We start from the raw sequence: 18,860 nt of genomic DNA on the forward strand, positions 1-18,860 counted from the left end.
GGTTTTTGGTTTAAATTTTGTGGCACTCTTTTTCTTTTTTTTTTTTTTTTTTTTTTTTTTTTTTTGGGAACACTGCCACCGCGTACTGACTCCGCGCCCACCACCATCTCTGAAGTCCCTACTCCAGTGGATTTGTTGCTGTTGCTCCAGCAAGCTCGAGTCTTGCTTATCCGCCTCCCTCCTCTGCAAGCTCCTCGCCTAGCTGCCCTACTCCACCGAGATCTGCCTAGGCCAGCCCTCCTTCGCCCAGGCCACCCTCGCCCATATCTGCCTAGTTCCTCCGCCTCCTTTGCCAAGCTAGTCACCCTCTTACAAACTCAACAATTTTCTTTACCATTGATTTAATTAAAAATTTTATTTATTTTTTAAAAGATTATGATAAAGAATTAATTATATACATATATGTTTTAAAAATAGGGCAACTTTGTCAAAATAAAATAATAGCATTTCATTTAAAACTCTAACCAGGAATACACTCTTGCATTTATTCCATTTCTTAATATATTCCAACAGTGAGAAATTTAAGCAATTGATCTTACTTCAACCTTAAGTAATGTGAAAATTAACGTTTTGAGCTTGCAGCTATTGTCAACTCAAAATTTAACATCAATCTAACTTGCAAACCAAAAATAAATATGCGTAGGCCTAGCCTGATTAAAAATTGACAAATAACATACATATAGTAATTAACAAATATTTATTTACGATAATAAATAAACTCCAATTCTATTTCATTATCATAACAAGTTTGATTAAAAATTGCGCACACTTTCTTCTAGTTTCTTTTTCAAGTTACAAAATTCCTTTTTTTTTTTTTTTTTTTTTTTTTTGCACACATTTGGTTGTTTGGGATTTCAAGTCAAAAGAGAGAGAGGCTTTAACAAACGACTCACTTCATTTACTCCAAAAAATAAAAATAAAAACAAAAATAAAAATTACAGACGACAAAAAAAACATCTCTTTCATATCTTTTTGTCTTCTTCGCCGATTCTTTTCTTGTCTCACGTTAAATCCTAATCTATTTGATTTGAATTGCCCGTTTGGTTTCTTTCCACATCTTCATTTTTCCTTTTCAAAATATCAGTTCTTCCTTGTAAAACAATTGTACTAACCACAACGATATTGAGATCATTGCCATGGCGGTTTCAGCCTTCAAATCTTCTTCCAGAAGAAGCAATCTCACTAACCCTTCTTCTTCTTCTTCTTCATCAACCGCCACACCGAGTGTTCGACCAAACGCCGACGCTTCACCGGCGAGGAAGCCAGCCACTCTCCGGAGATCGAGAAGCGTAAGCGCATTTTCCAGGACCAGTTCAGAAATCCCGGCGTCCTCTTCCGACGATTTCCTCAACAAGAGAGACAATCCGCTATTCTGGTCCACCGGCTCGCCGCCTGACCTCGAGATCAATCCCGTCTCGGTTGCTCCCTTAAAGGGCGTCGTATCCGATTCCGGCGAGGCCAACCGGAAGAAGGAGAGCTCCGATGGGAGGGGACGACAGGCTGCGAGAAATCCCGATGCTTTGCCCGGTAGGAAGGAGGTCGGACGGAGCTTGTCGAGGGTCGACGCCGGTCGCCGCAATCGATCCGTGTCTCGAGGTCCTGTTTCGAGGAGACATTTCGTCAATTCCGAGGTTTGGCGTTATTTTCTGAGAAAGTTTGATTGTTTTTTGTGAACTTTAGGGGGAAAAACTTGTATTTTTATGAATTTCGTCGTCCTACTACAGAATTTTCCTTTTAGGATAAAAAGTTGAAATATTTGATTGATGTTGTTGGGTAAAGGAGGGATTCTGTGTTTGTTGTTTGTACAGAGTGAAGCAGAGCAAGAATGTTGTTCAGTGAAGAAAATTGGGAGTAGAAACAATTCAGATTTTGAAACGGGTAATGATAAAGATAAGAGAAGTTTGGTTAGAACTCGAAACAGTTCAGATATGGCGGATCAGAAGGGTCTAAAGACGTGGTCAAGTCGGCATTTGGCTTTGGAGCCTTCACGTGATTCTGCTTTGAATTCGGTACAAACTATGCAGACTTACTTTCTGAATTTGCAATGTGCATACTTGAAGGTAATTTGTGGAGGGAAACTAATTTTTTACTGCATTTGGGATTTGTGTATGTTTCATTCTCAGTCTCGTTCACATCCGTCGACTTGGGACGATGAAGAGAAGACCATTAAAGTTTTTTGCGAGCAAATGAAGGTGGGATGTGAAGTTAGTTATGGTGAATTTTGTTGTGTTTGTGTTATTTTTATTTTTTTTAGAAAGAAATAAAATTTTATCTGTACAGAAACATGACAACAAAAGTGACACTTTGAAAACAAGAGATTATGAAACAAAAGTAACAGATTGTGTGTTCGTGTTATTAGAATTTCGTCTGATAATTTGGCTTTGAAAGGCTAGTATAGAATTTGCTGGTAATAATTGATAAAAAAGCGTCCTTTGTATTATATACTTAGCCTTTGCAGTCGTCAGTCAAAGGGGACCCTTTGGAAAGCGATGCTACTGCAAGTGGTATATATGAAACCGTTCGATCTGAAGTGAGGCGTGCAATATCTGAAATCCAAAATGACCTTCAAAAGGTATGTTTTCTTTATGGGTTTTTATATGTTATTTTCCGTTTCCGTTTTTTCCTTTTTGACATGTAGGTTTTCTTTAGGGACCATTTAGAATTTTTAGTATTTACAGGGTTTAGGTTGGTATGATTTTTTTTCCCCCTTCTTTTTAGCTGAGCTCATACGGAAAAGGGCTTTGGTCAGTTGGCATTTTAATAGATAGGTATTTGTTAAAAAAAAAAAAGTGTTCTCATTTCAAGATGTGTTTCGGTAGTTGTTTATTTTTTTGCCATTCTAATGTAAATCACTTGGCAGTCATTTGATTTCTTGTCTGGTGACTGTGATATTGACAGGTCTTGTTAGTTAGAGATGTTCTACTTTAATCTTCCTTGCTTTTGTCTATATAATGTTCGGAGGCCCTGTAAATCCGCCATGTTGATTTTTCCTTCTCCTATGAAATCTTGGATTTCCAAGTCTAGCTTGCATCTGCATCACTTGGTTCCCCATCACCGGGCCTTAACAAATAATTTTTGAGCTGATAATACTAGTTTCAGACTTTCCATATTTTCGAATTTTCAGTCAAGTAGTCCTTGTGGAGAAACTTTTCATAACTATATTCATGAATTTAAGAAAGGAGAGAATTTTTGAATTTTTAGTTTGAGAAATTATATTTGAAATGTAGTCACAGCCGCTTATCAAAAAAAGAAATGTAGTTGCAGGCTCGTAGCCCGCACAAGTCATATTTATGCTCAATTTTTTCTTTGCTCCTGACAAGTTAGGCCATTCAAAGGAGTAATACTTCTGCTATTGCTACTACAAATATAACCGATATTCCTCCTGATCTGGTAAGCCCAAGTGCAGTTGAATTGGTTTTGGACATCAGAAGAGAATATGCCAAAAAGCTTGAGCAGGTAACCTCTTTTCCTTGTTGACAACTTATTTGAGGACTTTGCTTAACAACAGTTTGTCATAGTAAGTAGTTTCAGTGTCACATACTGAGAATTCCATGTTGCTTATTTAAACCAAATTTTCTGTTGGTATTTATGTAGGGCATGTAAGGTGTTTTTTTTTTTTGGCTAACGTTCACATAGATGATATTAATTATAATGACGTATGCACTAAGCAGATTACTTTTGTGCAAAGATTTTGGATTTCCAGTGTTAGTGTGCATACGGTTTCAAGAGTTGTCTCTTGATTGAAGGTGGTCACCGCGCACTGTTCAAAGTCTGATGATCGTCTCTAGTTAGTTTCTTTGAAGATACAAAAAATTTGTGGTGATGTTAAAACTGTGTTCTCCTGGTACCTTGGTTTAAATACTTCGTTGAGATAGTAATGAATGGTCAAAGTTGATTCCTTCAATGGTATCGTACCATTGAACTAAAACAGGAGAGTAAGGTAATGATATTATGCTAGATAGAGTCAACCTGAAATTTTGACCTTTTATTCTAGATCTCTCTCTCTCTCTCTCCCTTTTATTTTATGTTGCTTTTTTTTTCCTTTTATATGGGAGTGAAGCTCTACTAATAAGAGAGAAAATCTCCTAAACTTTCAGTCCCAAGAACGTGCTAGAAAACTTCGAGGAGATTTGGCTGTGGAAGAACACCGTGGACTGGAGCTGAGCCGAATCTTGAAAGAAGTACTTCCAGATCCCAAGACCTCGAATGTACCAAAGTCTCGTACAACAAGAAAAGTTCGTCTTGTTTCTTCCTTTTCTCTTGGTATTTAAGGTTGTAGGCTAATGCTTTAATAGGAGCCCAACAGGGTACTAGGATTTATTTATTTGCAAATTACAGACTCATATATGGTATTCCTTTTATTTTCCTTTTTTTTTTTTCCTTAAATGTGAGGAAAGTTATCATTATGAGTTAATTTTCTATATTGATAGGGATCTTTGTTCTTGTCTTTTGTTGTCACTTACATTAGATTCTAGAAAAATGTGTTTTTGTCTGTGTAATAAATTACAACCTAAAGAATTTTTAATTTCTCCCTCTAGAGGTATTAAACGCCACTCATGAAAATTGTATGCATTTATGCACAAGGCAATCATGGGTGTATAATTTTCTATTTGCTTGGGATGGACAATAGAACTTTCGTACATAAGTAGTATATAAATATGAGTATGGCTGCTTTTTTTTTTTTTAAGTTAAATTTATTAAGTATGCTTACGCAAACTTATGAAATGCGATCACAGGGTAGCATTGAAAAGAGGAAGATGTCCAAACGTCTAACAGAAGAGGCCATGGCTTACTTCGATGAATGTGTTTCTTTATCGACATTTGATAGTTCCGACTTCTCATCACAAGAGGACGCACCTTTTGAACTAGCTGGTGTTAATGCCTATGTTGCCAATAATGTATCGTCACTCCAAGCAAGCTCAAGTGCTTCCACCACCAATAGCTCAAACAGTTGTTTGAAGGATAAACAGGTGTGTATTAAAGTGGGGTACCATACTTTCTTAAGGAATATGAAATTTTAAACCTTAAATAGTGCATCGACAAAATTAACAAATTGCATCCATTATTATTCTGTGTCCTGTAATCCCAATCTCTCTTCACTCTTCCCCATTGTGAAATGAAAGAACAATGATCTTGAGGCTTGTTACATGAAACACATGTTTTCCTCTTGCCTTGTTTCCCTAATAGCGGGGATGTGTAGATGATCAGCAATTAAGTGCACCTATGAATTTAGTTCTCTGCTACTCTTACCTCATTATTTGCGTATATGATATATTGCATAATATTTTTGGGAGGTTAAACGAATTAATTAATACTGAACTCCTCAGAGATGACTGATGTAGGACCAAGTTAGAAAATAAAGAAGAGATAGAATCTAGATAGAAAAAGCCAGAACCTAAATAGAATTAAAGGAGAGAAATAGAGGATTCAAGAGAAAAATAAGAACCCAAAAGGGGAAAACTGGAAACTTGATATCATGAAATTCCAATCACTAAGGTATTTATAGTCTAAAGTTTCAAAAGAAATAAAATAAAGGAAGAAAAGGAAGTTAAACCCTGTTAAATTCCAAGGGTGTTTTTGGTTCATAGGTTTGAACCACAATTCAAATCTTTTTTGCTACAATACTTTCTCTCATAAAAGTTTGAATTTTTGTTCAAACCTATGAACCAAACAAGCAAAACAGTCCTGAGAGCTAAACATAATATTAAATTCAGAATTTAACTATTAAAGTAAAACATATCCTATACAATTCAAATTAGTATTGAGACCTAAACATAATATTAAATTCAGAATTAAATAATTAAAGATAAAACATATCCCAATACATAACTATACAATTCAAATTCGTACTATCCAAATCGAGTTCTTCAACAACTGAGTTTTATGGAAAACAATATAACAGGACTCGGGCTTTCAAGTTCACGTTGCAAACATCAATGATGCTGCGGACCTAATAGCAAGCAGTAGCCATAAGGAGCCCCATTTAGATCAATGTAGTCCGACCAGTGTGAACGCAGCACGGCATTGGAAATCTCCTTTCTCGTTTGCTCGTAATAAGCCAATGGAAACTACTAATCTACAACAGGGCATTCAGAAGTACATCAGAAATTCGGAGAAAGACATCAGGAAAGGTGATAATGACATTAACTTCCATTTGTTGAGATCAAGCAATTGCGACTTGGATGAGCATAATTTGCAGGCTGTGGCCCAAAGCTTTGTGTTTGACAGGGTGGTAATGAGAAATAGAATAGAATCTAGTAGTTTGCTACTCTGCAGTGGTGGGGTTTCAGTTTCGTTTTCTCCTTTTGCTTCTTTTTTCTAAATCTATGTTTAGCTCCACACTCCTTCGGTTCGGGATAATTTGTAACTTAGAAAATCTGTAATATAATTTTGATCTCTATTGTATTATAGATGAGAAATTTAGTTGAAAACTTAATATTGTAACTACGGTCAAGCTTGTTTGCTCTGTTAGTTTGTATATATGAATATTGTTGAACGTTTTAAGGTTTAAAATTTTAAGTGTGTGTGTGTTGTTACATGTGACATTGATGGATACAAGCAGCGAATTTGAGTGGTTGGACAAAGGAAACTAATCCCCAAATTGTTAGAAGAATTCAAAGACTAGATGAGCCAGAATATATATGGCTATGGAGATGAAGAAAAGCTTGGAAGGGAAAAAAAGAAGTTGGTGGAAATTACAGAGTTTTTTGAAGCAAAAAGCAAATGGATGGAAAGAATGAAGCGCAAAGTCGTTATTTTCTGCGTACAATGTTGTTTTCCTTGATTTGCAAATTTGCATGTTCGAGAAATTTTGATAAATACTCTTTAAAAGTGTATGGATCTTAATTTTTATTACTTATTTTTTATTAATACTCTTCTTAGTCAAATAATTATATCAATAGAAGGGTATTCATTAAGAATAATAGATAAAAATTTAGACCGTGCACTTTTAAAGGTAAATTTAACAATTTTCTCAAAAATCAAAAGGAGAGGGAAAAGAAAAATCATGGGGGCATTTGACATCAGTAGTTGACGACCATAATTGCAACATATTTTCAAAGTTAAGAGTTCTATCTGTTAAAATTGAAAACTCAAGAGTCCAAAATGCTAAACACTTGTAAATTCTGGTTGCACTTAGCGAAAAAAAAAAAAATCCTTGCGAAATGTTGTTCTCGTGAATCAAATAACAGAATAATATGGAAAAAAAGGTTGTGCTTTTTTTTTTTTTTTTTTTTTCCATTTTTCAGGTACGAATGTAATTTGAAGTTTGAACCTGTAAGAAAAATCATTTGGCAACATAGATAACGTGTTTGTGTCCTAGAAAAGAATAAAATTTTCATTTAGCCCTTTCTTTGATGTTGATTTTCCTCCTGTTTGACGTTGTCTTAGCAATTGCCCACATTTTTAACGCACGTGACATGCACATGGCCATTTTTTGGTTCAGTTTTAGACAGATTCTTGACAGAAGGGACAATATTTGGAGGACACTGTAATATTTCATGGTATAGTACAATGTTTATAACTGAATGTCAGAACCGAACATAGTTCAAGAGTCCCCTTACAGTACGACCAAATTGTACAAAAGCTTTGGATGATGATGATGATGGTCTACAAAGAACTTAAAAACAGTAGCATGTTTGTTTCCCATGTTTAAATTTTTTTAAAAAAATGAATTTATATTTCAATTTTCTGTTCAAATTTATGATTGAAAATCCATACCACAATTCAAAAACTTTAGATTGATCACTAACGTATAGTTTTTTTTTTTTTTTTTTTTTTTGAAATTGTTGCTCGGTCCTGTCTGAAAATAGTAGTCCGTTTGTTTTGCATGTTTGAATCTTTTTGCGGTAATGTTTTCTCTTAAAAAAAAAAAAAACTTGAATTTATATTTCAATTTTCTGTTCAAAATTATGATTGAAAATCCATACCACAATTCAAAAACTTCAGATTGATCACTAACATATAGTTTTTTTTTTTTTTTTTTGGGTAGCCATGTAGTTCAAGGGCCATTTTGAATATTGGTAAATTGTCCCGTCTTAGGTAGTGTTGTTGCACAAACAAACTAGTCAGAACTTCCTCATATATATATATATGGAGCATCACAGGCCCTACAAAACATTCTACTATTAAACTACCGTCATAATAATATATCTTGCCTGAAAGAAATTCTGAATGATAGTTAGCACAAGTATAAATATACTACTGATTCTAATGATTAATATTGTTTCCGTTGAGGAATCTGGTTCATGGATTAGAATCATGTGATTAGAACCGTTTTTTATTTACGTGTATTTTTTGTGAGAGAAAATACTGTAGCGAACCATGAACCATGATTCAAATCATGGTTTGAATCCTCCAACCAAGTGCAGTGTATTGTGTACAACTTTCATAGATCATGAGATTATACGTCTTTGTCTACTGACTTTGTGAAGTGCTGGTCTAAGTAGGGGTATAATATGGTATTTATTTTGTATAATAATAACTTCAAAAAGATGTAATATTAGTTAAAAAGTATGTTTTTATTGCACTTTTCTGAATCATTGTTATATAAAATAATTAAGTTACACTTTTCATTTACAAATAACATGTAAGTAGTGACGGAGCAACAAACTATGTGAGGGCATGTGATCTTACGAAAGTTTAATTTTTAACTCTAAAATTTTGCAAAATTCTTGTTGTACAAAGTAACTATTAAAAATATGTATAATTATTTTTCTGTTTAATAGAAAATTATTTCTAATTATTTCAATAGTTTCTCATTGAAAAAGTTTTCTAGCTTGCCACTCCTTGCATGATGGTCATGGTCATTCTTAAAAGAGCAAAGCCTATAAAATTAATGAAATGCAATTTTTTTTTTTTTTTTTTTTTTTTTTTAAGAAAATCCTATTTCCAAATTAGTTGACACGGAAGATGATCGAGGAAACGAATTTCTACAATATATAGGAAGGAACTAGTGACATTGATATGCAAAAATTAAAAATATGCAGAAATATGATTATCATTTTTTGTATATATATGTCGCACATTCCAAATGGTAATAGCTTAATGACATTACTCTTATACTAATTGTCTTTACATATATGTATATATACAACAATATTCTATGATGTTTGGAGAGGATTCAAACTATGATTTAAATCATGGTTCATGGTTTGCTATAGTATTTTCTCTCACAAAAAATACACGTAAATCAAAAATAGTTCTAATCATATGATTTTAATTCATGAACCAAATGTCTTCAGTTGTCTTTGGCACTTTGAAATATGTTATTTTCTCTCTCAATTTATTTAAAAAAAAAAAAAGAAATTGCTCTTGTAGTTTATATGTATACCTTTAAATACGAGAGAATACGTCCAGTCCCTGATGTAAATTTCTGATGATATATGGTTGTAACATAAGTACATGACTCATTGGCTTTGGGACGGTATTTAAAAGAACAATATTAGCTTATGGTATATACTTTGAATGAAAAATATATAGAAACCTTTACGGTTACAGTGTAAATAAAAAATAAAAAAAAATAAAAAAACCCTTTTTAGCATCCGTGTTGTAGAATTTTCCCCTAACATTAAATGCTTCTAATACACTAACCATTGAGTGGAAAAAAGAAATTTAAAAAAAAAAAAGAAAAGAAAGAGAAAGAGAAAAGGAATAGAAAGAATAGATTCTGGCAAAATAATTAGAGAGTGAGTGTAACGTGGAAGTTGGTTGCAGTCCATTGTTGCGTGGGGAAGGCCAAGTGTTGGTAAAGGAAAGTGTGCGAAAGAAAAAAAAATAAAAAGTAAAGGATGCTTTTAGAATTCGTTTCAAAATGATTTTATTTTTTGTATAAAAATAGAAATAAAAATATTTTTAATTTTAGATAGAAATTATTTTTAAAAATGTGTTTAGTAGTTTTATTAAGAGATTATTTTCAGTATAAAAAAATCTATTAATGTCTCTCTCTGTGCTCGAAAGAGGAGAAAACGGAAACAAAAAATAAAAACGACAAAAAGTCATTTTTTATTTCTCTCATATTTTACACTAAACTAAAAAATCATTTTTATTTTTATTTTTTATCTTTAATTATATTAAACGTCATTTCTTTTCTATTTTCATTTTTTTCTGTATCGAAAAAACGTGAAAAACAAAAACAAAACCAATTCCAATAACAACTAAAGAGTTGAAATTGTGGAATGTGATGCGTGGGATTTGTAGTAGTGTCTGCAGCAGCAGTAGGGTCCACTTTTTCATGATACTAGTCTAGGAGTTGCCTCTTATTCAGGAATTCTTACAAAAAAAAATGGTAATTAAACATTTTATTTTGGTGTTTTAATTGATATCTAACTAATTATATCATGTTACGTTTTGTAAAAAATTTAAATTATTTTTTAACTGATTTTTTCTGTGCTTATTATTAGATAATGTAGTATAATTTAATTAATTAAACATTAATTGAGACACTAAAAATTAGAAAAAAATCATAATCCATGTAATTGAGGAAACCTCTTGTTAAGTAGTAGCTCATTTATGTTAAGGAAAATACTAATTATTGTTGTTTTCCCAACTTGTATAAATGTGAGTTATTGTGGTAAAGATATACATGTCATATAGCTTTACTAAACACATTTTAGCTTAGTGTTTTTTTATTTTTTTATTTTTTTTTACCTACATTGGCTATTAGGTGAAGCTCAATAAATATACAACCTCATAGGGTATCAAAACATAAGTTTGATATAAATGAATAATGTTCAATTTTTCCCTAATTAAAAGTATTGAAAAAAAATAATAATAATAATAAAAGAAACAGCTCTCATTTATTTGGTAACCAAATTTTAAAGCGTTTTGAAATTCACCCTCCAAATTTTCCCTTCTGTAATTTAGCTTCTCAAGCAAATATAAATGCCCAAAGAGACCAAGCTTAAGTAACTGACATTCATGACCATGAATGAATTACCAGCATTTAAAATAAAAATAAAAATAAAAAAAATAAAAAAAAAAGCCCAAACAATTTTGAAATAGGAGTGTGAATAGATTCTTCAAACATAGAAAGGCCAGCAAATAGAGGAAATCCCATTGGTAGCATGGCTGCGCCTCAAAGCAAGTGTAGGGCACACAATTAACCCAAGGTTAAAATTTAACCCAACTCCAATTCTATCTCTGACCCATGGTTAAGTTTCCCTTTAGTTTTTCACTCTCTTATAACCCCCCCTCCCATTTTGCTCTCCCTCCTAAGTTCTCACCCACAAAATTACAATTACAATACAATTCTACTATTTGGGTTTTAGCTCTTTTATAAAAGCACTCTTCTTCTCTTCTCCTCAACTCAATCTCTCTTTGTTTTGGTAAACCACTTTTTAGGTTACCAGAATTCTCTTCCTTTTCTCCACTACTACTCTTTAAGTCTTCAAATTCAGATTTTCAATTGGAGTGAAAGATACAACTACCCACAAAGAAATATATAATGTTGTCAATGTCAAATATTATGTCATTTTTTTCTTAACTAGTACATTTTGCTCTTTTTTCATGTCTCTTTTTCTCTGATATATTTTTTGTGTTTTTGGAAAAGTGAAAGAGAAAGAGAGAAAAAAAAAAAAAGTCAAGACAAATGAAGAGGTCTCCTTCTTCTTCTTGCTCTTCTTCATCCTCTTCTTCATTTGCCGAGCCTGAAATTCTTCAGGTCAAATCCGAGAAGTTACCCAAAGGAAAGAAACGTGCAAGGAAATTATTGGATCACAATTCTGTTGGCAAAGAAAAGGAAAACAATGCCAAGAACCAGAATTCTTCATCAGGAAGGAGAAGCTCCATTTACAGAGGAGTCACAAGGTTGGTGTGGTTTGGAATTTAGATTTTCTCTCACTTTCTCGCACTTTCTATCACTTTCCCTCACTTTCTCGATCGTTTTCCTTGGTGGGTTTTCGTTTGCATGCATTGAATTCGTGCTTGATCGTGCAGGCATAGATGGACTGGGAGGTTTGAAGCACATTTGTGGGATAAGAGTTCGTGGAATAATGTTCAGAACAAAAAAGGACGACAAGGTAACCCCAAAAAAAAAAAAAAAATTCATGATAATAAAATAATAATTCAACTACTTCCGAAAAACACGTAATTTAAAAATGATGATTATAGAGAATCAAGGAGAGATCTATTAGCACCGTATTTGTTTAATTTATGATATCTTTTGGTTTTCAAACTCTATAGCAATTTTTAATTATGTTTGTTGTTTTGTGAATACTGACTAATTGTGTTTTTATTCCTAATAATCTCTGTCATTTGCAACGCTCGTTTGGCTCTCCCTTGTCGCTGCTGCTGCTTCTTAAATCTTAATTTAGTTTATTTGGGTAAGTCATTCTCATTTTACCCTGCTTCTACATGATCTCAATCTAGCTAGCTTTTCAACTAATTAATATTTTTCTTTTTTATGCTTTTAAACTTCTTAATCTTATCTGTGCACTTTAAAGTCTTAATCATCTCTCTCTTCTTGCTTTCTTTTTTTTTTTTTTTTTTTCAAAAAAGTCTAATTTAGAGGAAAATAAAAAATAGAAATAAAGATTCTCCTTTATTATATTTTTATGTGGAGGGTGTTTCTACATTTAATTATATATTAAATAAACTTGCTACTAAATTATAGAATTACCAAAATAATAATAATAATAATAATTTCCTCCTGATTTAGATTGTGCTCATCGCTTGAAAGTTAGAACCAAACTGAGCAATTACTAGAAAATAATGGAGAAATTTTAATTTGAATCGAGTTTAATTTTATTTAGCTTAGTTAGAATCCTATTAATTTAATTAAACTTAATTTATGTTGTGATATCATATGTGATAGGGGCCTATGACGGCGAGGAGGCTGCAGCTCGTACCTATGATCTTGCAGCCCTCAAGTACTGGGGTCCTACTACAACCTTGAATTTCCCGGTATATATAACTAACTACATTTTTCATACTCTTTTTTTTTAAAAAAAATTTTGAAGTTGAAATTAATTATATATATTTTAAATATATATATATATATAATGACTACATTTGAATTACTTGATTTTCTAACAATTGAGAATTCATGTAAGTTATTTGCTGATGCTGCAGATAGATTCTTATGCAAAAGAAATAGAAGAAATGGAAAAGGTTACTAAGGAGGAATATTTGGCCTCTTTGCGGCGGCAGAGTAGCGGCTTTTCGAGAGGAGTTTCTAAATATCGTGGGGTGGCCAGGTAATTCATTAAATATACACAAAATTGAAGAAAGATTTGGGACTTTTAATTTGTTAATTAACCAGTTGAAAGTGATAAACTAAGTTTAAGATGTTACAATATCAGTTAATTAAGTAAGAGAAGTTTAAGATGGTACAATATCAGTTAATTAAGTAAGAGACTAATATGTTGAATGATTTTTTTTTTTTTTTTGTGTAAAAAAAAAAAAACTGTCATTTTCAGACTAAAGATTGTAGGATCTCTTACAACTAATATGTTGCAAAAAGACTAAAAAGATTGTAGGATCATATAACTAGCAAGAGTTGTGGTAAGGAGGACATTGTTGTTTCCATACCATGATTAGCGTAGGCCCCACGTGATCTCCACAAGAGAAATGCTAAATGCACTAGTTTAGTGTCGCGAGTTCGTGATCTGGCCCGTTTGTGCTTGTGGCCCCAATAAAAATAAGAGAAATAGTAGGAAATAGACTAATATGAAAAGTTTAAGGAAGTATATAAGTCAATTTTTAGTTATAAAAATTAATATGTCATAATTTGTCAAGTTATGGTTCATAATCAGATAAGTTATCGATAAACTTGTCAAGTTATGGTTCATAATCAGACAAATTATGAATAAAAACTGTGAATTATGAACAATAACTTGTCAAGTTATGGTTCATAACCAGACAAATTATGGACGAAAACAGTAATTTAACCTATTTATTAATTTCTATAAATTATTGGCCTATTAATTTTAATTCATCTCAAATCTTAACATATTTCTCTCTTTCTTCTTAAAAATAAACGGCCATAAACGGCCCAAATCATGTACTCGCAACACACCCGCTATAATTTAGCACTCCTCACTTAAACGCGAATTTAGCGCCCCCTCACTTCACAATTGGTCACACAGGATGAATGGTGGAAAATTGGTCAACATCCTTAGCATTTAGCTTCCGGCCAAATTTTGTTCCAAAGTAGAACAAATAATTTTTTTTTTTTTTTTTTTTTTTGGGGGGGGGGGGGGGGGGGGTGTAACGGAACTTTATTTATTTATGTATTTATTTATTGGCTCAATTAGTGTAGCGGAACTTGTTAGTGCCGTTGAGATATCATTGTATATACATGCCATTTGTTTGATTTTTTTTTTTTCTGTTTTTTTACATATAATTTTTCTAATGAATTTATATATCATGGTTTTTATGAATAATTTACTTTGGCGCAGGCATCATCATAATGGAAGGTGGGAGGCTCGAATTGGGAGGGTTTTCGGGAACAAGTATTTGTACTTGGGAACATATAGTACGTTCTTTCTTCTCCTAATTTTACTGCTTATATAATTTGAACACGTTTATATTTATTCATATATATACCTTTTGCAATTTGCATCTCATTTCCAAATTATTTTTGCTTGCTTTATTAGTAGATAGTACAAAAATGGTCCCACATAGTTGAAATTTCTTATATTGTGTCGTACATATATAAATTCATGTCATGGAAAATGTGTCTTTCATTAACATATAGAGAAATTGGTAGGCAGGCAACAACGGCAAACAATAAAATTATAACGTCTTATAATTTCAGAATAATTTTCACGTATAATTTAGAAATTATTCGACTTTATTTTCTATAATTTCTTGATTTTTTTTTTTTTTTGAAAGAGCTTTCAGAAACCCCACAAACAAACAAAGAAAAAGATATAGTAATGTATTAGAATTGTTGTTTCCCCACAAACAAACAATAATTGTCCTATTGTTTTTTTTTTTCCTCTTCTTTTATTATTATTTATTTATTTATTTTATTTGTGGGCGTGTTGAGTCCGAGTGTTTACTATGAACGTCAAATTTTTAACTATTTGGAGTCTTTAGTCAATGAAATAACGTGGCAACAACGTTTCCGTACACCTCCAAAACACCATTTAATAATATATCTTCTCACTTATCTCTTTTACATTCATGCAATATTAATTAATTATTATTTTTCCTACTTTTTAAGATATTGATTAACCTATTAATTTACGATTTTTTCTGCTTTTCAATTAAAAGCAGATCTTACATAGATTGCTTCCTCTAGTAAATATCAATATCAACTCTAAAAAGTAGTTTTTATTTATTATTTGAAACTTTCCTTTAAAATATTTGTTAACAAGATGCACAATCTCCGTTGATACACAGATTAATACCAAAACATTTTTGTTTTCTTTTTCTTTCTGCTACCTGTTAATTCTGATCAATTTTTCAACTTTAGTGGGTTCTTTTTCAAGAAAACATAATTATTTGGGCTTATATTCGTATTTGCACCAAATCATGATTATCCCTGAGAGCCTTATCTTGATTAATTAAGAACTAAAAAGGGTTAGATCGACGCACGTAGGCCTTAGTCAGCATAATTATTTGTTTGGGGCTGGGATTGTCTACATGCGGCAATCCCATAAGATGCGGCAATCAGCCAACCATTAGTTTGACCGGATCTGGATTGACACTAATTGGCAAGGGAATAAAACCAGATTATAAGAATCTTGGGATTTGACAGCAGTAGGGCACGTGACGCCCCCAAGTGCCTGTCATTCTTCCCAAAAAAAAAAAAAAAAAATACAGAAGAATCAGATTTTGCAGAGGTCACTGAATTCAAACCTTTTCTTTTCCAAAAGTGACAGGCACGGGGACTCACGTGTTCCCTCATGTTCTGTCTGTTGGTCTGTGAGCTAAGCCAGGTCACCCAAAGGGCATCACCAATTCTGTGGGACCACCACTACAAGACTACTAGAAATCCACACCATTTCCACTGGATCATGATTTTGGTTCATGGATTAGAATTATGAGATTAGATTTTTTTTAATTTACGTGAATTTTTTATGAGAGAAAACACTATAGTGAACCATGAATTATGATTTAAATCAGAGTATGAATCCATCTACTAAACGTACTCTAAGTCTACAAGACTACAATCTGCATGAGTTTAGCATGGATTTATTTTCATGAAAAATTTTTGGTTTCAAAACAGGCAAAGTCTCCACCTATATCCACATCATTTCAACTAATCATGATTTTGAGTGCACGAGACTACAATCTGCATGAGTTTAGAATGGATTTATTTTCATGAAAAAATTTTGGTTCCAAAATAGGCAAAGTCCCCACATATGATACCCCGACCACATTTTGTGATGTCATGTTCAATTGTTGGATTGGAGTCTTCGGCTATTGCCCCCATGGAATGTCCACACGTTGCATTACTTGTTGCAATAATGTAGGTCCCGCGTCTTGCCTATAGAACTTGTCCAACACCATAATTAATAGAACGCGGCCCAATTTGTGAGGCCCATGTTTCATGTTGTATGATTTACTTTTTATTAGTGTGTGGTGTTGGATACCACTATTCGCTAACATTGTTCTTGTCCATAATCCATGGATACCAATCATACGAGATGTGATATATTATAAAACTATTTAAAGTGGGGATGTTAGGTCCCTATTGGCTAAGCCGCTAAGTATTGGACATTTCAAGAGGAAAAAAAAAAAACTCTGTATTTGACACGGATGACCCTTAAATCAACATGATTTAAATAATGTATTTTTTCTTGCGTGTGTGTATGCCAAGTTGTTTCAAGAAGTTTTCCTGAAGTTAAACGGAAATTTTTTATAAAAAAAACAGACTGAATGATAATTCCTTTCAATGTTTTTAGATTCTTTTTTTTTAATGGAAGGGGACGTTTTGTTGATGGATTCAGAATTATGATCCAGAATTATTTTCGATTTACGTGTATTTTTTGTGAGAGAAAATACTGTAATGAGTCACGAATCATGATTTAAACCATAGCACGAATCCTTAAACCAAACACCCTCGAAATGTTTTTAGAAACTTTATACTCCTTTTATTTGGATGATTCTTAATTTGTTGGTTTTGTTTTTAATTTATGTAAAACGACCAAACTCTCTCACCAGAGTTTATGCACCCAAGTAAAGCTTGACGTTGAATGGTTTGTCCAACACGGTCAAAAGATCAAGCGGAAACAAGGATCTACTGTTTCAGGGTTTTCTTCCTTCAAGCATTTTGACTTAAAATGTACCAAACTAATATTTGAATCCAAGCATCTCTTTCTTTTTTTTTAAAAAAAAAAGAAAAAACTGAACTCTATTTGCATCCAGACTAAAAGCTACTTTACCATTCTTAATTTCCCTCATCTTTTGTTGAATTTTCACTAGAAGGCGTTTATTTTCCTCTTTTTTAGTGGTTAACATTTCCTTTTTTTTTTTTTAAGAAATCTTTGAAACAACATCAAGAAAGCAACCAAAATAATAATAATAAAAAAAGTCGGCAGATCAAGAAAATCTTTGTAGACAAAAGGTGTTCAAAGTACAGTTGAATTATCCCTTTGTACTATTAGAACTTTTTGTAACATGGTAGTTGCCACTACCATGGGCACGTGAGATATAGTCTTCCGTACTATTTAAGATCACTTTTTCTCCTTTGTTTTTCCTGGAAAAATGTCACCTACTTTCCTTTTCTTTGGCCGGTGGTATTATGGTCCGTTTAATTTATTGATTTGAGTTTTTAATTTAAGTTAAGATGTGATTTTATGTGAAAATTTTTTATTATAATAAAAAAGTTTAATGTGACTGTTTATGAGAGTAAAATTTTTTACTGTAACAAAACTCGAATTCTAAACTCGAATCGGTGAAATGAACGAGACTATACCTTACCTATGTGAATTGTTTTCATGGCACCATAAAAAAGGAAATTGTGTATAATATCTTTTTCCCCTATAGTATATGAACTAGATATAGTGCAAGAAGAAGGTTGGGTTAGCGTGTACTATCCATCAATATATTAGCACTCATACTCTACTACAAACAAGGATTCTCTAATTATATATATTTGCATTAGTAATGTAAAATTTTAGCATAAGTAAATTAATTACTTGTGTACGAGTCTTGATTAATATTTTTTTAACTATTATAGTTAATTAAAAAGATATTGATTAAGAGTAAAGACAAATTTTTAGAGTATGTGTATTTTAAAGAGGTATTTGTCTCATTTATTTTTAATCAAATTCAGTTAAATTATCATTTTATGATATAATGTGACTGATTTTACGGTTCAAAATTCCATCTTATAGAGTAATTTTCCATATTTTCAGAAAAAAATAGTAATTTTCCATATTTTACCTACATATTCGTACATGATTTAATTGTTCAAAATTATCTGATAGAGTAGGTAAAATTTAACTAATTAATTTATTATCAATCTCAAATTTTTTAAAAAATAAATAAATAAAACTTGTCGTTTTTTTGTGACCGCAGAGACGCAGGAAGAAGCGGCAGCAGCATACGACATGGCGGCAATAGAATACAGAGGACCAAACGCAGTGACCAACTTCGACATCAGCAACTACATCGACCGCCTCAGCAAGAAAATCCTCCCCATCGATGATCAACACCCCCAAGAAACCCTAATTCCTCCCCAAGGCTCCACTCCCTCACCGCCTCCTCCGCCATCGCCGCCATCTCCGCCGCAAGACCAATCCGCCTCAGGCCAACTGCAAATGCAATGCCCTCAGCTCCTCCCCTGCTTGGATTCCTCCTCAATGGCGACCGTCATGGCGATCGGCTCTCCCATCGACCACGACCTCACTTGGAGCTTTCTCGACGCCGGATTCGTTCCTCTTCCGGTGCTGGATCTTCCGGTCGAT

At 32.7% G+C, this 18,860-nt stretch overlaps 2 protein-coding genes across 3 annotated transcripts in view; both read left to right on the forward strand.

The window, feature by feature from the left end:
* The first annotated feature begins 1,027 nt into the window (after nt 1–1,027).
* On the forward strand, nt 1,028–6,350 carry LOC21403166. 2 transcript variants are annotated; one of them, XM_024170494.1, is made up of 8 exons: nt 1,028–1,631; nt 1,809–2,009; nt 2,124–2,192; nt 2,450–2,572; nt 3,325–3,456; nt 4,098–4,235; nt 4,737–4,970; nt 5,903–6,350. In XM_024170494.1, exons 1-8 carry the CDS (start codon nt 1,137–1,139, stop codon nt 6,320–6,322), a joined length of 1,812 nt encoding a protein of 603 aa, XP_024026262.1. In that variant the 5' UTR covers nt 1,028–1,136; the 3' UTR covers nt 6,323–6,350. The 2 variants fall into 2 exon arrangements, with proteins under 2 accessions (XP_024026262.1, XP_024026263.1); XM_024170495.1 differs by having other exon boundaries at nt 2,459–2,572.
* Nucleotides 6,351–11,587: 5,237 nt separating this feature from the next.
* Nucleotides 11,588–18,860, forward strand: part of LOC21403167 (ethylene-responsive transcription factor WRI1) — a 7,803-nt gene continuing 530 nt past the window's right edge. The window contains exons 1-7 of the mRNA XM_024170493.1: nt 11,588–11,805; nt 11,935–12,017; nt 12,312–12,320; nt 12,812–12,900; nt 13,069–13,193; nt 14,397–14,473; nt 18,472–18,860. The exon at nt 18,472–18,860 is cut by the window's right edge and continues 530 nt beyond it. Coding sequence (XP_024026261.1) covers nt 11,588–11,805; nt 11,935–12,017; nt 12,312–12,320; nt 12,812–12,900; nt 13,069–13,193; nt 14,397–14,473; nt 18,472–18,860 — 990 coding nt within the window. The remainder of the gene's footprint in view (nt 11,806–11,934; nt 12,018–12,311; nt 12,321–12,811; nt 12,901–13,068; nt 13,194–14,396; nt 14,474–18,471) is intronic.

The sequence above is a fragment of the Morus notabilis genome, unplaced genomic scaffold (genome assembly GCF_000414095.1).
Source record: "Morus notabilis unplaced genomic scaffold, ASM41409v2 Scaffold1333, whole genome shotgun sequence".
NCBI classification, from domain to species: Eukaryota; Viridiplantae; Streptophyta; class Magnoliopsida; order Rosales; family Moraceae; genus Morus; species Morus notabilis.